General features: G+C 42.0%; 1 protein-coding gene across 11 annotated transcripts in view; it reads right to left on the minus strand.

The window, feature by feature from the left end:
• nrxn3b (neurexin 3b) overlaps positions 1 to 16,816 on the minus strand; it is a 321,992-nt gene extending 305,176 nt beyond the window's left edge. For 10 of the 11 annotated variants that reach the window (XM_085245865.1, XM_085245862.1, XM_085245866.1 and 7 more), the window contains exons 1-4: positions 16,550 to 16,816; positions 11,349 to 12,460; positions 6,266 to 6,283; positions 5,844 to 5,870 (exon numbers count right to left, since the gene is read on the minus strand). In XM_085245865.1, the coding sequence (XP_085101991.1) occupies positions 5,844 to 5,870; positions 6,266 to 6,283; positions 11,349 to 12,045 (742 nt within the window). In that variant the 5' untranslated portion in view covers positions 12,046 to 12,460; positions 16,550 to 16,816. The remainder of the gene's footprint in view (positions 1 to 5,843; positions 5,871 to 6,265; positions 6,284 to 11,348; positions 12,461 to 16,549) is intronic. The other variant, XM_085245861.1, reaches the window with a different exon arrangement.
• Between the last annotated feature and the right edge of the window lie 1,376 nt (positions 16,817 to 18,192).

An 18,192-nucleotide genomic window follows, 5' to 3' on the forward strand; every position in this document is an offset into this window, starting at 1 on the left:
ACTTTTGTTGCTATGATGCCAGGTCTCTCTTGGAAATGAGATTTTTAATCTCAATGAGATTTTTTACCTGGATAAATAAAGGATTAATAATAATAAAACCCCAGATATAAAAAAGTTGGGAGCCGGTGTAAACTGTAAGCAAAAACAGAATACTGTGATTTGCAAATCTCATAAATCCATATTTTACTCACAACAGAACATGGAAAACATAAATTCTGATTTAAAAAAAATATTAGCTCGTTTTGAATTTGATAACAGCAACATGTCTATCTTAATTGCCCCTTGGGGATAAATAAAGTTTTTTGACTTTGATGTCTCAAAAAAAGTTGAGATGGGGCGACAAAAGGATGGAAAGATTAAAAAACAACAGAGACACATTTAGCAACTAATTAGGTTCCCATATGGAAAAGAAATAGTAAGAGCTTATAAAAGACTTGCATCAGATGTGGCCTACTTCATATAGTGAATCATAAATCATATGATTTACTCATGAAAGTGGCCACTTTCTCATTACTTTCATATATTGTTTTATTAAGTATCCAAAACATACAAGTTTCATTTATAGAATTTTTCAAGGGATCTTATATCTGTTTTCACTCTTGTATGCTTTTCATTCAAGTTTCACACAAGACAGATACAAACTTTATAAGATTTATATATATCTTTTCCATATGGGTTAATTTCCAACAATCAGTAATATGATGTGATATGGTATTAAAAGAGTATCTCAGAGAAGCAGAGCTTCTCTGAGGTAAAATGTCATGGTCCTGAGTCTGGTGACCCAGTGTTTATGTTTTAATTATTTTATATATCGTAATTTATTAGTTTTCTCATTGTTCTGTCTTTTGTAATTTCTAGCTCTACAGTTCTTCAGTGTTTCGTGATTTCTAGTTCTGGGGTGTTGTTCCTGTGCCCCCCATGTTTAGTTCTGTCTTCATGTCTATTTTCATGTTCCACAGTCAGTCGTGTCTCATGTCACAGTTTTCTTCTCCTGTCCTTCTGCTCCTGATGTTTCAGTGTCAAGTCCGTGTCTCTGTGCCTGTCTTGTGTTTCCTGTTTTACTTTGATAGTCCTATGTCAGCGCATTCAGTTTTGCTTCCTCCTCATCTCGTGATATCTGATTAGTCCCAGCTGTGATTCCCTCTTGTTTCAAATTCCCTCGTTAGTCCCTTGTGTATTTAAGCCCTTTATTTCCCTCTCTCTGTTGTTGTGTCATCCCCTCACTGTGCTGTGTATTTCTTCCATGCTTCTGGCAATGTTCTGGTTCTCTGGTTCTCTGTTTCCCGGTTTTGTTTTTCTAGTTTGGGCTTCATGTTTTGAGTTTCTAGTCTAGTTTTCTTGTATTACATGTTTCTCCAGCAATAAAGCTGCCATTTGGAGTTTACTCCTTCGTGTACGAGTCCTGCGTTTGGGTCCTTCCTCCTGCCTGCCACAGCACACCCCTTGACATAAAAATGGACAAAGGCTCGCCAATCTGGGGGAAAAAACTGCATCCAAAACTATAAAACAACCTTAGAAAAATGTTCCTCAACGTAAAATTGCAACGACTTTGACTATATCATTGTATACAGAACATAATTTAATCAAAAGGTTCAGAAATTCTGGAGGAATCTCTGTTCACAGTGGACAGTAATGATCAATGTTAGATGCCTATTATCTGTCAGACTGCACTGTATCGATAACAGGGAGGATTCTGTCCTGGAAATCTCTGCATTGGCTCAGGCAAACTTTCAAAATTCACTATCTGTCAGCTCAGTTGAACCAACTATGGATTTCTGAGGTCTTTTTTTTCTTTTTTAAATTTTACAGAGTGTCCTAACTTTATTGGAATTGGGATTTTTAACGATGTGATGGAAGTTGCAGAGCTATCAACTCTGTATCAAAACAGTGGGGGGTATGGAGTTTACTGTGGCCCAAGAAGACAAAAGCAAAATATAAGTGATGGTATATAGTGTGTTTGACTGCTTACTACATAGAGCAGAAACCCAGCATCGTATCCAAGACCAAGGAAATCACTAGATTGCATCACTTTGTAAGATTACAGGTTGTTCACATCCACTGTAACATTTTTCCACCGTGTGAAAACCGATCCTGACCGCTATCAGAGTTTAGGAGACAGACTGAACTGATGGATCTGAGGACGTTTGTGTCAAGTTTGTCAAAGTTTCATCCAGAAAGCCTTTTTCAGGTAGGATGCTATATTTTTGCCTACTGTCTTTAGGAACGCGTAGCCTCAGACTGACCATATGATACATGAAGCCAAGGGTAAATATAAAGGGTACCAGTATAGTACATATACTGTTAAAAGGGTGGATGCTCATATTGAACATGGCACACAACTCTGTGTGTGCTGTCTGCGAGCAGAGGCTTTGAGGGAGAGGAACTAAAACAGAGGATGAACTGTGGGACTGCACAAAAACCCAGTGAAAGAGAAATGAGGATTATTTTTGAACTGTTAACCATGCAAAGCTACAAACGAAAATTTGAAGGTGCAAATGAGCAAAATAGCTCTTCTTTCAGATCCTTTTTACAAGACTCTCTTTATGAAATTTTAACACGAACCCGTGTTAATTACAAGGAGCTACTTTTAGCTTAATTAGCCAAGCAGTGCTGATCAAATCTACTAAGCTGATCAAATTGCCTGCAGTCATTTCAGTCAGTAAACTGAATGACTGCAGGCTAAAAATAAGAAAACCTGCTGTTGCTTTTACCTCTGCTGAAAGCAAGGAGTGACTGATTCCAAAATAACTCAAAGTTTCAAGTGTCAAAGTCGCCCCCGTTATTAGAGCAAACAGCAATATGCAACGTGCAAGAACAGAAAGACTGATAAGGTTTGTCAACAGTAGCTAAGAAGGCGGGCTCACAATCAATCAAACCAATCCACTGTTGTGAACATGGGACACTTGTGCACATGACTACATCTCATGCAAGCTACTTTAAATGAGGAAATATGCTATTTTCATTAAAACTGATATCAATCAAGATGACACTGAGAAGCACACAAACGTGGCAGGACATCCTGTAAAAACGCACAAACACACACAACTAACGAAAACGGGCCACATGGCTTTGATCAGTGTAGAATGAGAATATTGTCTGCACAATTGCACTACACAGAGGTTGCTTCTATGGTCTCATTTAAATGAAGTTAAATGTTAGGTCAAATTCACCAATTACTCTTTTTTTTCCGAGACACAGAACTGTCACAACACAGGCATCTTCACACAGACAGGCTATTATTAATATTTACTGCTTGCTAAGACAATGATTAATCCATTTTTTCTCATCATTTATATTTAACGTGATAATTAAGAGAGACTCATTTAGTATGCGATACTGACACTGTGTTTTTTTCCACCCTCTCTCATCTCTCCACTCACTCATTCATCGTTCACGCAACGATAACTGTGGCCGCTCGTTAGCTGGAAAGCATCAGGTCCTGTGACTTTCCTGGCTCCCTCCCACGATGAGCAAATGAATATGTTAAATAATCACTCAAAGTGAATTAAAAATAAGCGGCAGTGAAAATTCAGCCCATAAATGTAAACACACAGAGAGATCTCTCGCAGCTTAGATGAAAGAAAAGTAGGGGAAAAAGGATTTGCTGTACCTTTGCTTCTACCTAGAGGAGAAAGGATCCGTAGAGATAAAAGAAGGAAGAGTGTCATCCAAGGCAGAGCACCAGAAAAAGACAACAAAAAGTAGGTTTAAGCTATTGTTAGTCTACATAAAGCCTGTGACACTTGCATGCAACATGTCGACAATCATGCAAATTGTGCAGTAATGGGAGAAGCGCACACGGGCAGCACACAACTGACACTTCAAAATCTCAACAATTCTTTTTCTAGATTTCATTTTGTTTATGCCGTTGTGTGTTGTTTCAATAGAGTTGAGGTCTACGGCTAAGGTTTTCGCTGGCTATTTGTCATAGTTTTGGCTGAAGTATATATACAGAACTGTGCAAAAGTCATTTCTTTATATTTTTCTAAGTCACTATTTGGGATAACTACCTTTTTTCCTCAAGAGTGTCTAAACTCTCAAAAAATGTATGTTTTTGTGACAAACTGCTGCTAATAGAGTTAAAAATGGGTTGTTTGCTAAGTTATTCATTATGTGCAGACACAACACAGGTCAGGAGGTGCTTTTATGTTTGAATGATTCATTCAGGTCCATAGATTTGTTAAGTGGATTAACAAACAAAAAACATTGCTGTGAAAATGCTCAGGTACAAGGACTAAACTGAAACTGGGTGTAAACGCAGCTATTGTCCAAAGAAAGACCTGGAGAACTATTGCTCAAGACTACTTTAACGGACCTGCGTCCACATATGTGGACATCACATTTTGGGTTATTTAGACCAAAATACTCAATTTTGCTCTACAAGGGCCTGATATCCACTTACGAGGACATTATATGCTACTGTTCTATTGAAATTTTAAACAAATATCCTCATATGTGGCTCTCATTTTTCTTAGAAACAAAAATTTGGTAAAAAAAAAAAAAAAATCTGGTAATTCTGTTTTTACATTCATCAGGACCCAATCAGCTCAAATATCCAAGAGAAATTAAAATGCATGCTGTGGAGGAGTTCGGGTCTTAGGAGGTTAAAAATGACAAGTCTGGCTCTTTGGAAGCAAAATATTTAAAAAATGATGGGTGGCTCAAGACTTTTGCACGGTACTGTAAATAAGCCATAGTTTGCTCATGATAGCTGAGCAAACTCCAAACTCGTCATATGACTGGAAGCCATGGCCAAATGTTGTTTCCAAGAACAAGAACGAACATCCTTTCTCTGTAATATCGGCACACAGTTATAGTTCGGTTTAGGTAAGTGAAAGCTGAAAACACTTGGGCACAATTAGAGAAAAGTCACAGTTACTTTATGCCAAACTTAATAATCTTGGACTCCTGGAGAGCTAGATTGAATTTGATTTTGAAATACAATAAGTCTCAGACTCCCTTTCAACAAGCCAGCAAGATCTGAAAAAAAAAACTAAATTGCAGAGTAACTAAGAGCCTGTGAACGCTGATATTTTTAAGCTTATTCCAAAAAATAGATTCTCAAATGCAGCTTTACTGAATTTGATCCGACAGAAAGGAAGCGGCTCCGTCCATTTTAATCATAGTAATAGTAATTCACATTCCATGAATGTGCCACTTCAGAAATGGGCTCTGCTGTCTTCACCCATCCACCACCCAGACTTCAATATTATCTTACACTGGCAGTGGATGTAGAGTGTAAATTGTGTTGCTGCAGATTCATCAAATATGAATGCAAACCCTGCTACTATTTCTCCTACATGCACCTTACCTTGACACTCTTTGATCCTTATTGTTCCCTTTCACCCCTCTCTATCCCAGATAAGCTTCTTTCTCCTCTGAGCTGTCTCCCCAAATTCCAGTGATTTCCTTATCCACCCCCAACCCCACCCCCGAGCTTCCCTGTTTTTTTTCACCCCATCCCCACCATCCCCGCTCCCACACAGTGGACCGTGTCACTGCTTGTTTGCTGTGGAAGTGAGAGTAGTACACAATTATGTAATACACAGAGACCTGGATGAAACGAGGCTGAGGACACACACGAGCACAGCGAGAGAGAGACAAAGGTGAGATGTGGGACATGCCATGCTGTTGTGCACCCCTCTGCGCCAAACACACACACACAGTCATCCCCCCACCCCCACCCCACCTCTCTGCAGTAGCCGCACAGCAACACGCAAATGCAAACGGACAGGTAGTGCAGGCGCACACTGTAAATTTACAGCTCACAACCAACACAGGGGTTAGTGAGCTAAAAAACAAATAAATAAAAGAGATATCTACAAAGAAAGAGGAAAGAGTACCTTGCTCTGCCTTCAGGTGTGCGAGGCCTTTAAGAGAAAAATCAAACAGACAGGAGAACAGAGAGGAAAAATTGAGAAAAAACACAACACGCCAATACTACAGTTGTATTGTCACTGTGCATGCTTTGCATAATGGCAAAGAATGGCTATCACACTAAAGGCAAAGCTTCCCCAAGTGCATTCGAAAGCTTTCCACTGAAACAGACAAATGACTTATACGAGGAACAGTCTGCGTGAATGTAAAGTAACTGTGGAGGGTGTTTGCTGAATAAAGGTCAAATCTAAGAGTTAAAACAGAACTTGTGGTAAAAAAATTTGCTTGCGTTTTAAAGGTGAATGCATAAATAACTTATAACTGGATGGGACGTGAATGGCTGCAGCAGTTAAACTGAAGCTGTGACCTCATTTGCCTGGAGACTCACCTGGTTTTCTCAGGACTGCTGTGGAAACGTCAGGAAAAGAGAGAGAGAGCAAAGAGAAGCATCGCATTAGCAACACTCTACAACCACTTTTGCATGTTGCATCTACACATGCAAAAAAACCAAACCCCTAACACACTGGCGATCATGTAAGGAGCAAAGAGGCGCCCTCTTGACATGTCTGATTGTAAACTATTTCAGTGTGAACACCTGTGGAAAGAAAAAGGCATAAAACTGAATCTGTCCCGCCCCCACGGGATCCAGATCGACATTTGTGCAAACAACTCTTCCACATTTCGAATATTGTCATTGTAGCATAATATTCCGCATCACACAGAGTCCCTTGAACACGTAAAATGATGCATAAATCCACGCTGTTGAGGATTTATGGTGTGAGTTTTATGGATTGCAGGATTGCTTGTTCTCAGACCCATGCCTTTCTCCTCCACCTCCTCTTCTTCAACTTATCGCTCACCCACAATCACACGCCCCTTGTGGTTTCTCAGAAGAATGCTCACAGTGGGAGTCCCGGTGTAGCTAATAGTGGAGCACGGCAACATTACAAAAAAAGAAGAAAAAAAGCCGCATGTTAAGCTTCGCTCGCGGCAAACATCCTCACCGAGAGCTCACCCGTCAGTGACACCTTGTGGGTCTCAGACATGCCAGTGTGATTTAGGCAACATTACAGATGACTGAGTGGATTCAACATCAGTTGAGTCTGTTATATATTTATTATTCTTCTTTAGTCACAAACCTGAAGCTCGCATCCTAATAGGAATACTCGCGCTTGTAATCGGTGCCCCCCAAAGAGCATCAAAAACTGATGAGAGGAAAATTAAACACATCTTAATTAAGACAGACTACATCAGACATTTTAAATATTGGCTCTAACGCGAGATATCAGATATTAATGTGACTTGGCAATGCGCTTTGATCTCTGCCCAGTCTACAAAGAGGAGTGGCCTGTTTCGTACTACTAGATACATCCAGGGATTTCTGTGTTTCATTTTTTTCCCACCCGCCTCCCTGACAGCTTTAAGTCCTTGTTTAATGTTAAATTTAACAAACTCAACCCACGACAGATATATCATTTGAGAGGAGGAGTAGGGAGGCAAATTCTGCAGCAGGGGATGGTGCAGACGAGGTGAAGATTTCCTCCTGTCTCCTTTAGGGAGTCTAAAATGGATGCTGCCTCTCCTCCCACACAAGAAAAATGACATTGGAAGAGGAAAGGGAAGGGCGATGGGTGGAAGTGTGGGAAAGGAGGGTAGAAGCCAGCTGATGGACGGCAGCACTGTTCTAGTTCTCAGGAGATGATCCTGGGGGGGGGGGGACTTAATGCTTGAATTTATGTGCCTGAATCAGCAGGTACACATATTTTTTTCCCTGACTGTGCAAATGCTTGTGTCCAGATATGGTGCGTGCGCGTGTGTTAAATGCTCAGTTTCCGTGTAGATAAAACCTTTTCTCTTGCCGCGACGGTGCTCAGAACAAGCCAATGTGCTGTGGAGGACATGTGGTCCGAGCGTAATCCCTGGCTCTATTTTACCAGCAGCTTCACCACTCAAATCCAAGCATAATTTTCAGCATGGGCACTGGACACAAATGCCCCATGCACTGGCATCAGGCAAGTCCCTGCACCATTTTTTTTCTCGCTGACCTACTTTTTATAGTAAGATTATTGTAACTGTCATTTTTTCCATGTCTGTTTATTAATCCCCAAAGCTAAGCCCGAAGGCACCATTTCAGCACTTACTTAACAGTTTGCTTGCCCTAGCCTTCAATTACTAACCTTCCAACGAGTCCCTGCATATTTGTTTAAGCAAAAAGGAGGTCCTTAAACTGCTCATTACAAATGCAGGATGTGGAATCCTGAAAGAGGACATGGATGATCATTTTTACATATTCATTAAACAATCCTGTGCAGCTCTTAACAACCTTGACCTTCTGCATACCTTTATGTAACCAGAAAAACCACAAGGTATTCAAGAGATTTCATAATGTCACCGCTGCTAAGTTAGCTGAACTGAAAGAGATTTCACATCCAGATCATTTCTATTAAAGACAGTGATATTTGCACAAGGAATAGCAGGAGAATAATAACGATGGCTGTGCTTAAAGAAGCAGTTTAAGAATGATCAATGACAAGGTCAAGTACTAAAGCTACAGCTACAGATCTGCACACTAAGGTCGACGCATGCAGAGAGCGAGTACTGTCTAATTTCAATCCATGCGCCATGACGCAGTTAGCCACACTGATACATCCTGATCCACACAGGAGGCGAGACTGAGCATGTGTTTTATGGCCAACTGTTTATGGTGCAAAGCATGGAAGGGCTTGCAGGCGTTCAGAGAACGGAACCATTTCATAATTATCACTGCGGTGAAATGATGATGCCTTAGCAGAAGGTTGACCCCCACTAATTCATGACAGATGAGAAAAGGGGGGGGGGGGGGAGGTATACCAGTGTGGGAACAAGAAGGATGTTTTTCAGTGAAGTGGCAAACAGAAGCTTTATCCCACTTTTCCCATTTTCTCATTTCTCATCACACATGTGAATTCTGCCCAGTCCTTGTATTTTCCCTTCCAGGCCAGTCGGCTAGCAGGCTACCATTAAAAACACGGCTGGGAAAACTCTTCCAAGGCCCAGTCTACTCAGCCAGTCAGCCATCTGCCCGTTTTAACGAGCAGCTCCAGGGCCTCGCCTGCATCCGCGTGCATTCACGCGCATGCCTGTGAATGCAAATGCATCCGGACTCCTGCATCCGACAATGTAACATATACATATTCACACATTTGACAAATTGCTAATTTTATTGCTCATTAATGTACGGCATGATCACAGTATACTGACGGGACAGGTGTGCGAACATCCCCTGAAAACATTCTGTGCTCAAGCGCCGCATGAACAACAAGTACTTTGCCCACTTGTGGACATGTGGCCATAACAGTAAAAGAACTCTTCACGAGTTTGCCGACAGACAGTTTGAATTGACGGCAGTGTTTGCGCAGGCATTTTCCAGGCAAATTAGCCATCTCTGTTCTCATTATCCTCCTAATTATGGTTCCCAGTCTCTGTGGCATAATCAACAATCAGCCACATCAGTTAATGGGAGAGCAGAAAAGAGCAGCAGTCAGTTCAGCTGGGGAATTAACTTGACTACCCTCCCCTAGCTCCCCTTTTTTTTATAGCCTGAAATCGGAGGAAAATGAAGAACAGATGCCTGAATAGAAGGATAGAAGGACGAAGAAGGAAGTAAGCATGAGTTGGTTTGTTGTCCAACAGCTAATTTCCTGTGACAAATTAGGGTACAACAGGCCAGTGGTAAATTCACACATTGGACTCGTTCTGCCCTGCAGCTAAGATATGACCACCGCCCGACTGAGTCGTCTTAAAACCTCGGCCTTTCTAACACAAAGATGTCACAGTTCCACCGTCAGCCCTCAGACCAACAGGCCTCCTGCTCCTCCTCTATCGACTGTTCGACACAGGCAGCGGGCAAATGGGATGAAGCGAAAAGAGGTCAAGTCCAGCCCGTTTGCTCGACTGCTCTGCAACCAGCACATCGCGTGCTGTCCTCAACAACGCCACAGGCTAGCACTCGTGATCTGACGTCCGAACAGCTTCATTTGATCAGCAAATTTTGGTGCATATTGGGAAGCAAAAGACAGCAAAAAAATCACATTTTAAAGGCACGCTGCAGTGATGACATTTAAAAAAACAAACATTTTAATTGTATTAGATACAGTTTAAAATAGCTCGTCATTAGCGCTCTAGCTTTCAGTGAGCATTCCTCTGATTTCGGGCAAAATGGAGTCATCCCTCAGTCGTGTCAGTTTGATTTAGACAGGCAGGAAGTGGGTCAGCAGGGGAGGAAATTTGACATGGGTCTGTTCACACAAAGGGATCTCCTGCAATCCATACACGTAAACAAATAGTTAAGCGAGTAAGGTTATGGTGAAACTGTGTATTTAAAAGGTTACCGTTCTTGAATATGGAAAAAAAGAGAAAATTTTGTGTTGTGGTGAATGGAATAGCAAAAAAACGAGCAACTTATTTTTGGCATCAGCTAGCACTGATCTCAAGGCTGTAAAGCAGCAGGGTGTTCTGAACAATGAGAGATTTTAACATGATTATTTTTTAAATATATATTTCCTGAAAAGGAAGGGAAAGACCAGTGGCAAGTTTTGTCGGACCACGTAGGTATCAATTAGAAAAAAACACCTTTTTTTAATAACTAAAGCTTTTAGGGTGTGAAGATGATAGAATAGGGTGGAATATCCTCAAAGAGCTGGATCTCATTACACTCTCCAAATAAAGCGATGGCCTTGGCACAGAAGCAGAAGAAAAACACATGAAGTTATTTCTCAACCAAACTTCGTGTACCTTCAGGTCCTGCAGCACCTTGCAAAATCTGAATACATTTAATAGGGGGGAAAAAAGAGAACTCAGTATTGTAATTTTAGTCATATCAGCTAATACCATATCCACCACTGCCTGATCAAAAGTAATAACTGTGAAGGGAGAAGAAATGCTGAGAACATCATCTCCAATTTAACTCCCACGTGAAATACGAAGACGTTCTAAAAGAAGCCGTAAGAGCAACAAAACCCTCGGTATTTTCATTGGGTGTCCTGCATGAATTGCATTAAACCGCTTAAACACGCCAGAGTATAGATGCTCCTGCTTTATATAAATTACACTGTTGTGCAATCAATGCACATTTTTCGAGGCATTTCATAAATGAAGTTTGGTGTGGCACAAATCGCATTAGGTGCAGCGGGAATAGCAACACAGTTATGGAAATTGAATCTAATTTTCAGAGGCTTGTATTGAGATTTATTGCGTTGCTTACAGCCACATGGTATGAGATGATTTTAATGATGCAACATATGCAAAAAAACAAAAAAGCAAATATGAAGGGTAATCATATAATCTTTTTTTTTCGCTATACCTGGAAGCAGACAGCAGATGTGATGCTAGTTGAAGTCTGCATTTGTAAGGAATCCCATTGAATTTTTATTTCAAAATTTTAACCAGCAATCGTGCTTGACACAGAAAGGTTCTGGAGCCAACCCTCTTACCTTCAGTGCAGTATCGACCTACATATCCAGTTCTGGAGCAGTCACAGTAGGGTTCTCCGTCTGCCAGTGAGCAGATCCCACCATTCTCACAGGGGTTCTCTGTGCATAGGCCCATCATCTCCAAGCGGACTTTCTGACTATTGATAAGCGTGGGCAGCTTACTCCCATAACTGAGGTCTGTGATAATTCCTTTGAATGGCGCTAGCTCGCGGACGGAGGGCAGGGTGATGGCAGACGTGCGGATGTCCCCTGGGAGGCCTCCAAGAAAGAGGTCACTGACAATATTCATGAACTGCCGCTGAGGCCGCACCTCTTCAGTCTTGGTTTGGCCATCCAAGGCCAAGCCAGTCCGCAAATTGTGCCTGTTGATGGCTGCAAAGTGCCAGCGGCTGTCGTTAACCATCTTATCTGAGGTGATGGTGGTCTCGGCACAGTCGATACTGACGCGAAGCTGCAGCTTACCCTCAGATACAGCGAGAAGCAGAAAGTCACAATATCCGCCATCATCAAAGTAGAGCATCAGGCCCTCTGGTTCTGAAGTCTTGAACTGAAACGTCATGTCGCTTCTGATGCTGGCATCCCAGCGCAGGTAGCGAGCCCACTGACCTTCAGAGCCAGTAAACTCCAGGCCTATGCTTAGGCCCAGCATGGTACTTAGCAGCATAAGGAAAAATCCAGGTAGGCTGTTTGGATTCATGGTAGAGAATAACAGGGAGCTCAGAAGAGGGTGAGAACTGGGGACAGATCCTCAAAGTGATATGAACATCTGATAATGGTTTAGTTCCGGGCTTTTTCTGCTGAATGTTATATTCCACATAGATAATCTTAGTCAGGCAGACAGCACAATATCCTTTTTTTTATCTGAGAGGCAGATCTAACGTTGATAAAGGATCTTATCTCAACTGCCAAATCTATGGAGAATTGTGCAAAAAAGGAAAGGAAAAAAAATCCAGTTTCCACATAAACGCGTAAAATTGCTATGGTAAAGGTGAGCCGTAGCGTGTTTTGTCAGTGATTCAGAGCTGTGTCTTGTGATTTTTCTTTAAGGCGGTTTCCTGGGTTGAAGCACAGAACGGTCATCGTTGGTCCGGTTCCACGCCCCATGGTTTAAACTGCAGGGAAAGAACAGACAGCACTGAATGCATTTCTTTAAGATGAATCTCTATTTTCTAGCAAAACAAAGCAACCACCTGCAAGGGGATGTGTGACACAAATAAAATATGTGACCCAATGAAACATAACAAAGAGGAGTCCAGAGATTCTTATTAAAGGTTATAAAATGTTGTATCAATTAAGTCTGTACAAATGAGACCCATTCATGCCAAGCATGTTGTGTCCACTCCATCATCCTATTAGGGCCCATAGAAATTAATATGATTGTGACACATCATGACAATCTGTCATAAAACAACTCACTCCTCTTCAGCTACAATCAACCATTCCTGTTGTAGTGTACTTTGGTTTATTAGCCAGTTAGCTATGTAGGAAATATTTCAAATGATCCACACCCCTAATCCCTGACCAGCTAAATCACTGCTAGGACAACGAGGGGTGGGGTGTCCTTGGAAAATGACCCCCTCTGTAAGAGATCCCCTGCCTGTAAACATTTGACAAACCCTGTAATGTTCTATATCTAGTTAGCCAACACAATGTAGAATTTTGGAAACATCATTTGTCAAACTAACACTGTCTGTGAGCTTTTGGCTTAACTGTAGGGATTTTCTTTACTGTTGCTAAAATATGCCAACTTAAACTAGAGTTATAAAGCTGGTTCAGATGTAAAACAGCACTCAGAGGAGGTGGAATAGGGAAAACAGCAATTAGGCAAATTGTGCCTATGAGTTTAGATGAATTAGAAGGGATACTGAGAGCACCATTCAATGTGGATTTGACTCTCTAGGTGGCCATTAAATAGCACTAAATATCTACTGAACACCCATTAAAGGTTTACAACCATTTTATGCACTTTTCTATTTCTGCCAATTACTCATTTTATTTGAAGGTCCACTCAAATAATCATTTATAGTTGTAAAGCCTTCGTTTGAGAGATGAATTCCCAAATAGTCGAAGGACAACAAAGCGGCTTTGTGAAAAATACACAAATAAATAAAGTCCATCTACTGGGCTGGGTTGCCTTGTTGATTCCACGATGAGAGGAAATCCATGGAGGTGAGCCGGAGCATGTGTTTAGCCTCAGACGTTAGCCTGCTGTCTGTAAGGGCCTGCTGGGATCCTGATAAATATGACTAATTATCTGCCGCCACTCTCCTTTTCTCATTTGCGTATCTTTGGGGGATTGCAATCATAAACAGCTATTCAGAAAGATGTTACGATGGTGCTACTTCATTTCCAAATCCCACCACTAGCATTCTTTTTCTAAATTTCCTTCAGTGAATACGTTTTTAACTTGTTCACATCACCCAAACCCAGATGACAGCGGTACTGAATATTAACTAGCTCACTGGCCTTTGTACGCTACACCTGTACTCATCTAGTTCTGTTTGATTTTGCTCTGCAGAGCCAGGAATGATTCACATGGTGAAACCTTATACGTGTGTGTACTCTTCCAGCCCTTTGCCCTTGCAATTGTTTTGCTATTGGGCTGCCCACCAGACAAACGCATTGTCCAATCATGACAGTAGCACAGACCCATGCAACACAATAGGCCCTTTAACCACCTGCCCTGAATAGTTAATCTTGCTGCAGCAGGCAAGCTATTGAATTGTAGAAACTGATACCTATGCTAATGCACCGTGTACACATGCATGTGTGTCCCTGTGCAGGAGTGTACCTGACTGTGTCTCTCTGACAACGCTGGGTTGCCTGGCTGGACGACTGTCTTTGTCTTAAAAGTGCCTTTGTGAGACAGCGTCCGAAGAGAGGTTAAAAGGTTCTGTGTGGTGAAATCACCCTGAACGCTACTGCATCAACCCAAGCCACCAACTATAAAAGAGTGTTATGTGCTGTGTCCCTTGACTAAGCAAGGCTCAATATGCCCATGAAATCTGAGATGCCTGCCTGGTATAAAAAAAATGGCCCTGGACTCTATTCAATTAACATGAGTTATTGTGTGTGTGTGTGTGTGTGTGTGTGTGTGTGTGTGTGTGTGTGTGTGTGTGTGTGTGTTGCTTAACTGCGATATCGGGTGTCCCTATAGCCTGCAAACCATGGTTTTAACACTGAATGCTAACAATGGTAACATATTCTCTTTCAAGCAGTCATGGAGATATCATTGTGTTAAACACAGCTGTTTACAATAGGGGTTTTTTCCACCTTTAATTGATTCTGACTTTAAAAACAACATTTGCCCACCATGACATTAACTACTTAACATTCGACTGACTATAAGCCCTGCTTAAAATCCAAATCTTTCCACCTCAAAGCTAAGCTAAATGAAGCTAACATAGTGCCAAGTTGAGTTTTACCCAGAATATGTTACTGACACTTTTCCTCGCAGGCTTGTTATGAAAGATGCCCTTCAGCTAACAGCATGCCTGAGAGCACCCAGCAGTCCTCACTCCACAGGGCGAAAAAGGAAAAATTAACAAGCTGTTTTGGGCTTCTTAATTAAGTACTCTGTTTAACTAGCATAAACCCAAACCTGTTTTTTTCTGCCTCCTGTTAAACAAATAGGAAGTGGCATAATTTCTAAATAGCTACCTTGCTCTGCTAGAATAAGCACATATTTTCCGGGATATACACATTGAATTATTAAATAGTGCAGGATATGAGATGACCTGTATGGGATACCTTCACTGACTGCCCATAAATGATGCATTGACAGGTCCGGCTTCGGTGCAGCAGATTTATAGGCATGTTTTGTAATGTAGCCGAGCCCCTATCACGCACTGGAGACCCCCTCAGCCCCCTGCTGTGCTCCCTGTCCATCACATGCTGCAGCCCGGAGGAGCGATTTAATCCGACAGCAGTCACAGCAGACGAGGGTATGCTGCATTAGAAGCGTGTCCGGACCTGCCAAGTCCACTGCTGGTAAGAGGAAGTGGGGCGCACGGAGCAAAAGGGGAATTTTAGGGTGAACCGGGAATAAAGTGAAGTCATTTAAAGCTTCAGTGCAAAACTTGAGAGCATAAACTTCAATCTGGCACCAGCAGGAACGGACACATTACGATTCTTTCCGCTCGCGCTGAACATCTGTGCAGGGCTCCAGATGTTGCAGTTAAGAAAAAACATAGCCCAGTATTTAGATTTTAGATGAGCAAATGGCCCCTAAATGCATCACGAAATCCAACGTGGGCTTCAGTAAACAGACTTTTATAAAACACCAGCCATAATTTAGAGCAAATAAGGTACAGAGACGGGATCAGCGGTAACTCTGCAGTCAGCTCAGAGACACAAGTTCTGGCAGAAATATTAAATTAGAGGGATGCTGTAGTCTGCTGAAAGCCCCGGTGGACATTTCAATTCCGCACGGCCGAGCTTTCACAATGTAAGTGCAACAGAAAATGATGCTATCGATCACATGAGTAATTTCATCCCTTAATGGAATATTTTAAACCTTCAGATGATAGGAAACATTTAAAACCTGCCAGAAATCCAACCCGCAAGCCCGCACGGATGAATAAAACAGCGGGCTACATGTCCCCCCCCCCAGCAGCGCTCAAGCTTTCCCTCTGCCTCTCGCACGGTGGCAGTCTGACTGTGGCTCGAGGGCTTACGAACCTTTGCTTTTGGAAATTACGAAGCGAAATTTGAACAGGACTCGTGGGTGAAGTTGTCGAGAAAACGGGAATAGTTCGGGGTAGTTTCCTCCTTCGCTGTTCTCTCGAGAGACGCGATTCGGTGAGCTAAAACTTTCCATCTCTACGCGCTTCGCTCATTCCCTACGAATTTGTTTGCTTTAAAAAGGAACAACAACAACAAAAACAAAAAAAAAATCAACTCTAATAAGTCCACGTTATCTCCCTCACGTCACAGACCTACCCACTGTTTAGTGTTAAACTGCGGGTGAAGGCTTTTCAAAATTCTAACGATCCAAGCCATCCCACTGCGCCTAATTCCTCATCTCAGCTCAAAGTCACATCAAATTCGCAGAATATTTTCAGAAAAACTTCAGAATCCCGCAACTTAAGCATCCTCACAGAAACAAATAACGTATTAAGATGGTGGTGGGGAGGGAAAGAATAAAAAAATAAATAAAATTAAAATAAAACAGGACTAAACCAGTTTTAATCTGCTCCTACCTTTTTTTTTTCCCACGCAGAGACTCCGGACGGACAAAAGCCCCGCGCGTAAATATTGCAAATTATAGTAATCCAGACCAAAATCCCATCCACAAACCCGAGCCTTTCTTGATGAGAGTGGGATGCTGATGGTGGTGATGAGGCGGTTATTATAAGTGAGGCGCGGTGGAGGAAAAGGCAGCCGTGCTCCTTCCTCCGGCTCAGTGAACGCGCATCTCTCAGCTCTGCTTCACTCAGCGCTACTGTTGATGGGCCCCTGGATTTCTCCCACACTGACGATCTGACCCGCCTTCTTCAGAGTAATCAGCACAGTGGGTGGGGGGGTTACTCCATTTGCAGAGACAACAGCCCCTCGGGACAAATTACCAATAAGGAAAATTATTTATTCCTTATTTTTAAGCTAGGCTTTTATGTAATTCAGGCTGCTTGCGCGCTTAGGAGACATTACGAGAAGCAAATTACGTACTGCAAAAGTAGTGCATGGCATGCCCACCTAATATGTTATATATATATATATACACACACACACACACACACACACACACACACACACACACACACACACATATATATATATATATATATATATATATATATATATATATATATATATATACATACATACACACACACACACACACACACACACACACACACACACACACACACACACACACACATACACACACACACACATATATATATATATATATATATATATATATACATACATATGTGTGTGTGTGTGTGTGTGTGTGTGTGTGTGTGTTTAATACACACAATTCTAAATGTTCCTGGGGGCTGTTCCGGGCAGAAGGTTTGGTTTCTTTCAGTGCAGTTTTTCAAACCCAGGCGAAAAGAGAGCACAGAGTGAAAATGTGACGTTTTGGTTTTAATTTTCACCATAGGGGTTTAGAGCTTAAATTCAGCACCTTGGACAGCACCCCCTGGTCTTGAGACAGCTACGGGCGACGTGCAAAATCCCAATGAGCCGCACCCTGGGCAGAGGGGAAATCTTTCGTTTTTTTGCGTGTTGCCTCAGCAGCTCTGATGCCAGGGTGCTGTCCAAGGTCCTGAAGGCTTGTCAGGCGTAAATGAGAGCGAAAAGAGAGAAAGCCTTTCAGACAAGAGAGGAAAACTAGAGAGATGACCGTTGGGCCTGTCACTGGCTCCTTTTATTGTAATCTAGTCTCTTTTCTACACACTATTGATACTACTAATTACACTTGCTACTAAGTAGTCATAATAGCAAGATATTATGCAGCTAGTAGTAGTGTGGATTTAACATGCTCAAACAGCTGTACTGGTTTGTGGCTCCACGGTGGAGTGGTTTACACTTTCACCTAACAAGCCAAAGATCCCTGGTTGGTTCCAGGAGGAGACACGAATCCCTTTGGGGTTGCTTCAGGAAGGGCAACCTGTGGAAAAATCTGCTAAATAAAACATGTGTAGCTGCCGGCTGTGGTGACCCCTTGTTAAACAAGGAGCAGCTGAAAGAGGCTCTGTGTAGCTTTATTGGTTTGACATATTTTGGCACTGTTTTTGGAAAATGTGATAAGGGGCTCTCCCATGAGGCCCTGGGACCCAGGTGTTGCCAATACAGGTAATGATCCACAATGTTTCACTTTGTGCATTCTTCATTT

Source organism: Mchenga conophoros, linkage group LG15 (genome assembly GCF_057382185.1).
Source record: "Mchenga conophoros isolate Kocher_MC1m ecotype Shallow Benthic linkage group LG15, M_conophoros_male_GT1.1, whole genome shotgun sequence".
Lineage (NCBI taxonomy): Eukaryota > Metazoa > Chordata > Actinopteri > Cichliformes > Cichlidae > Mchenga > Mchenga conophoros.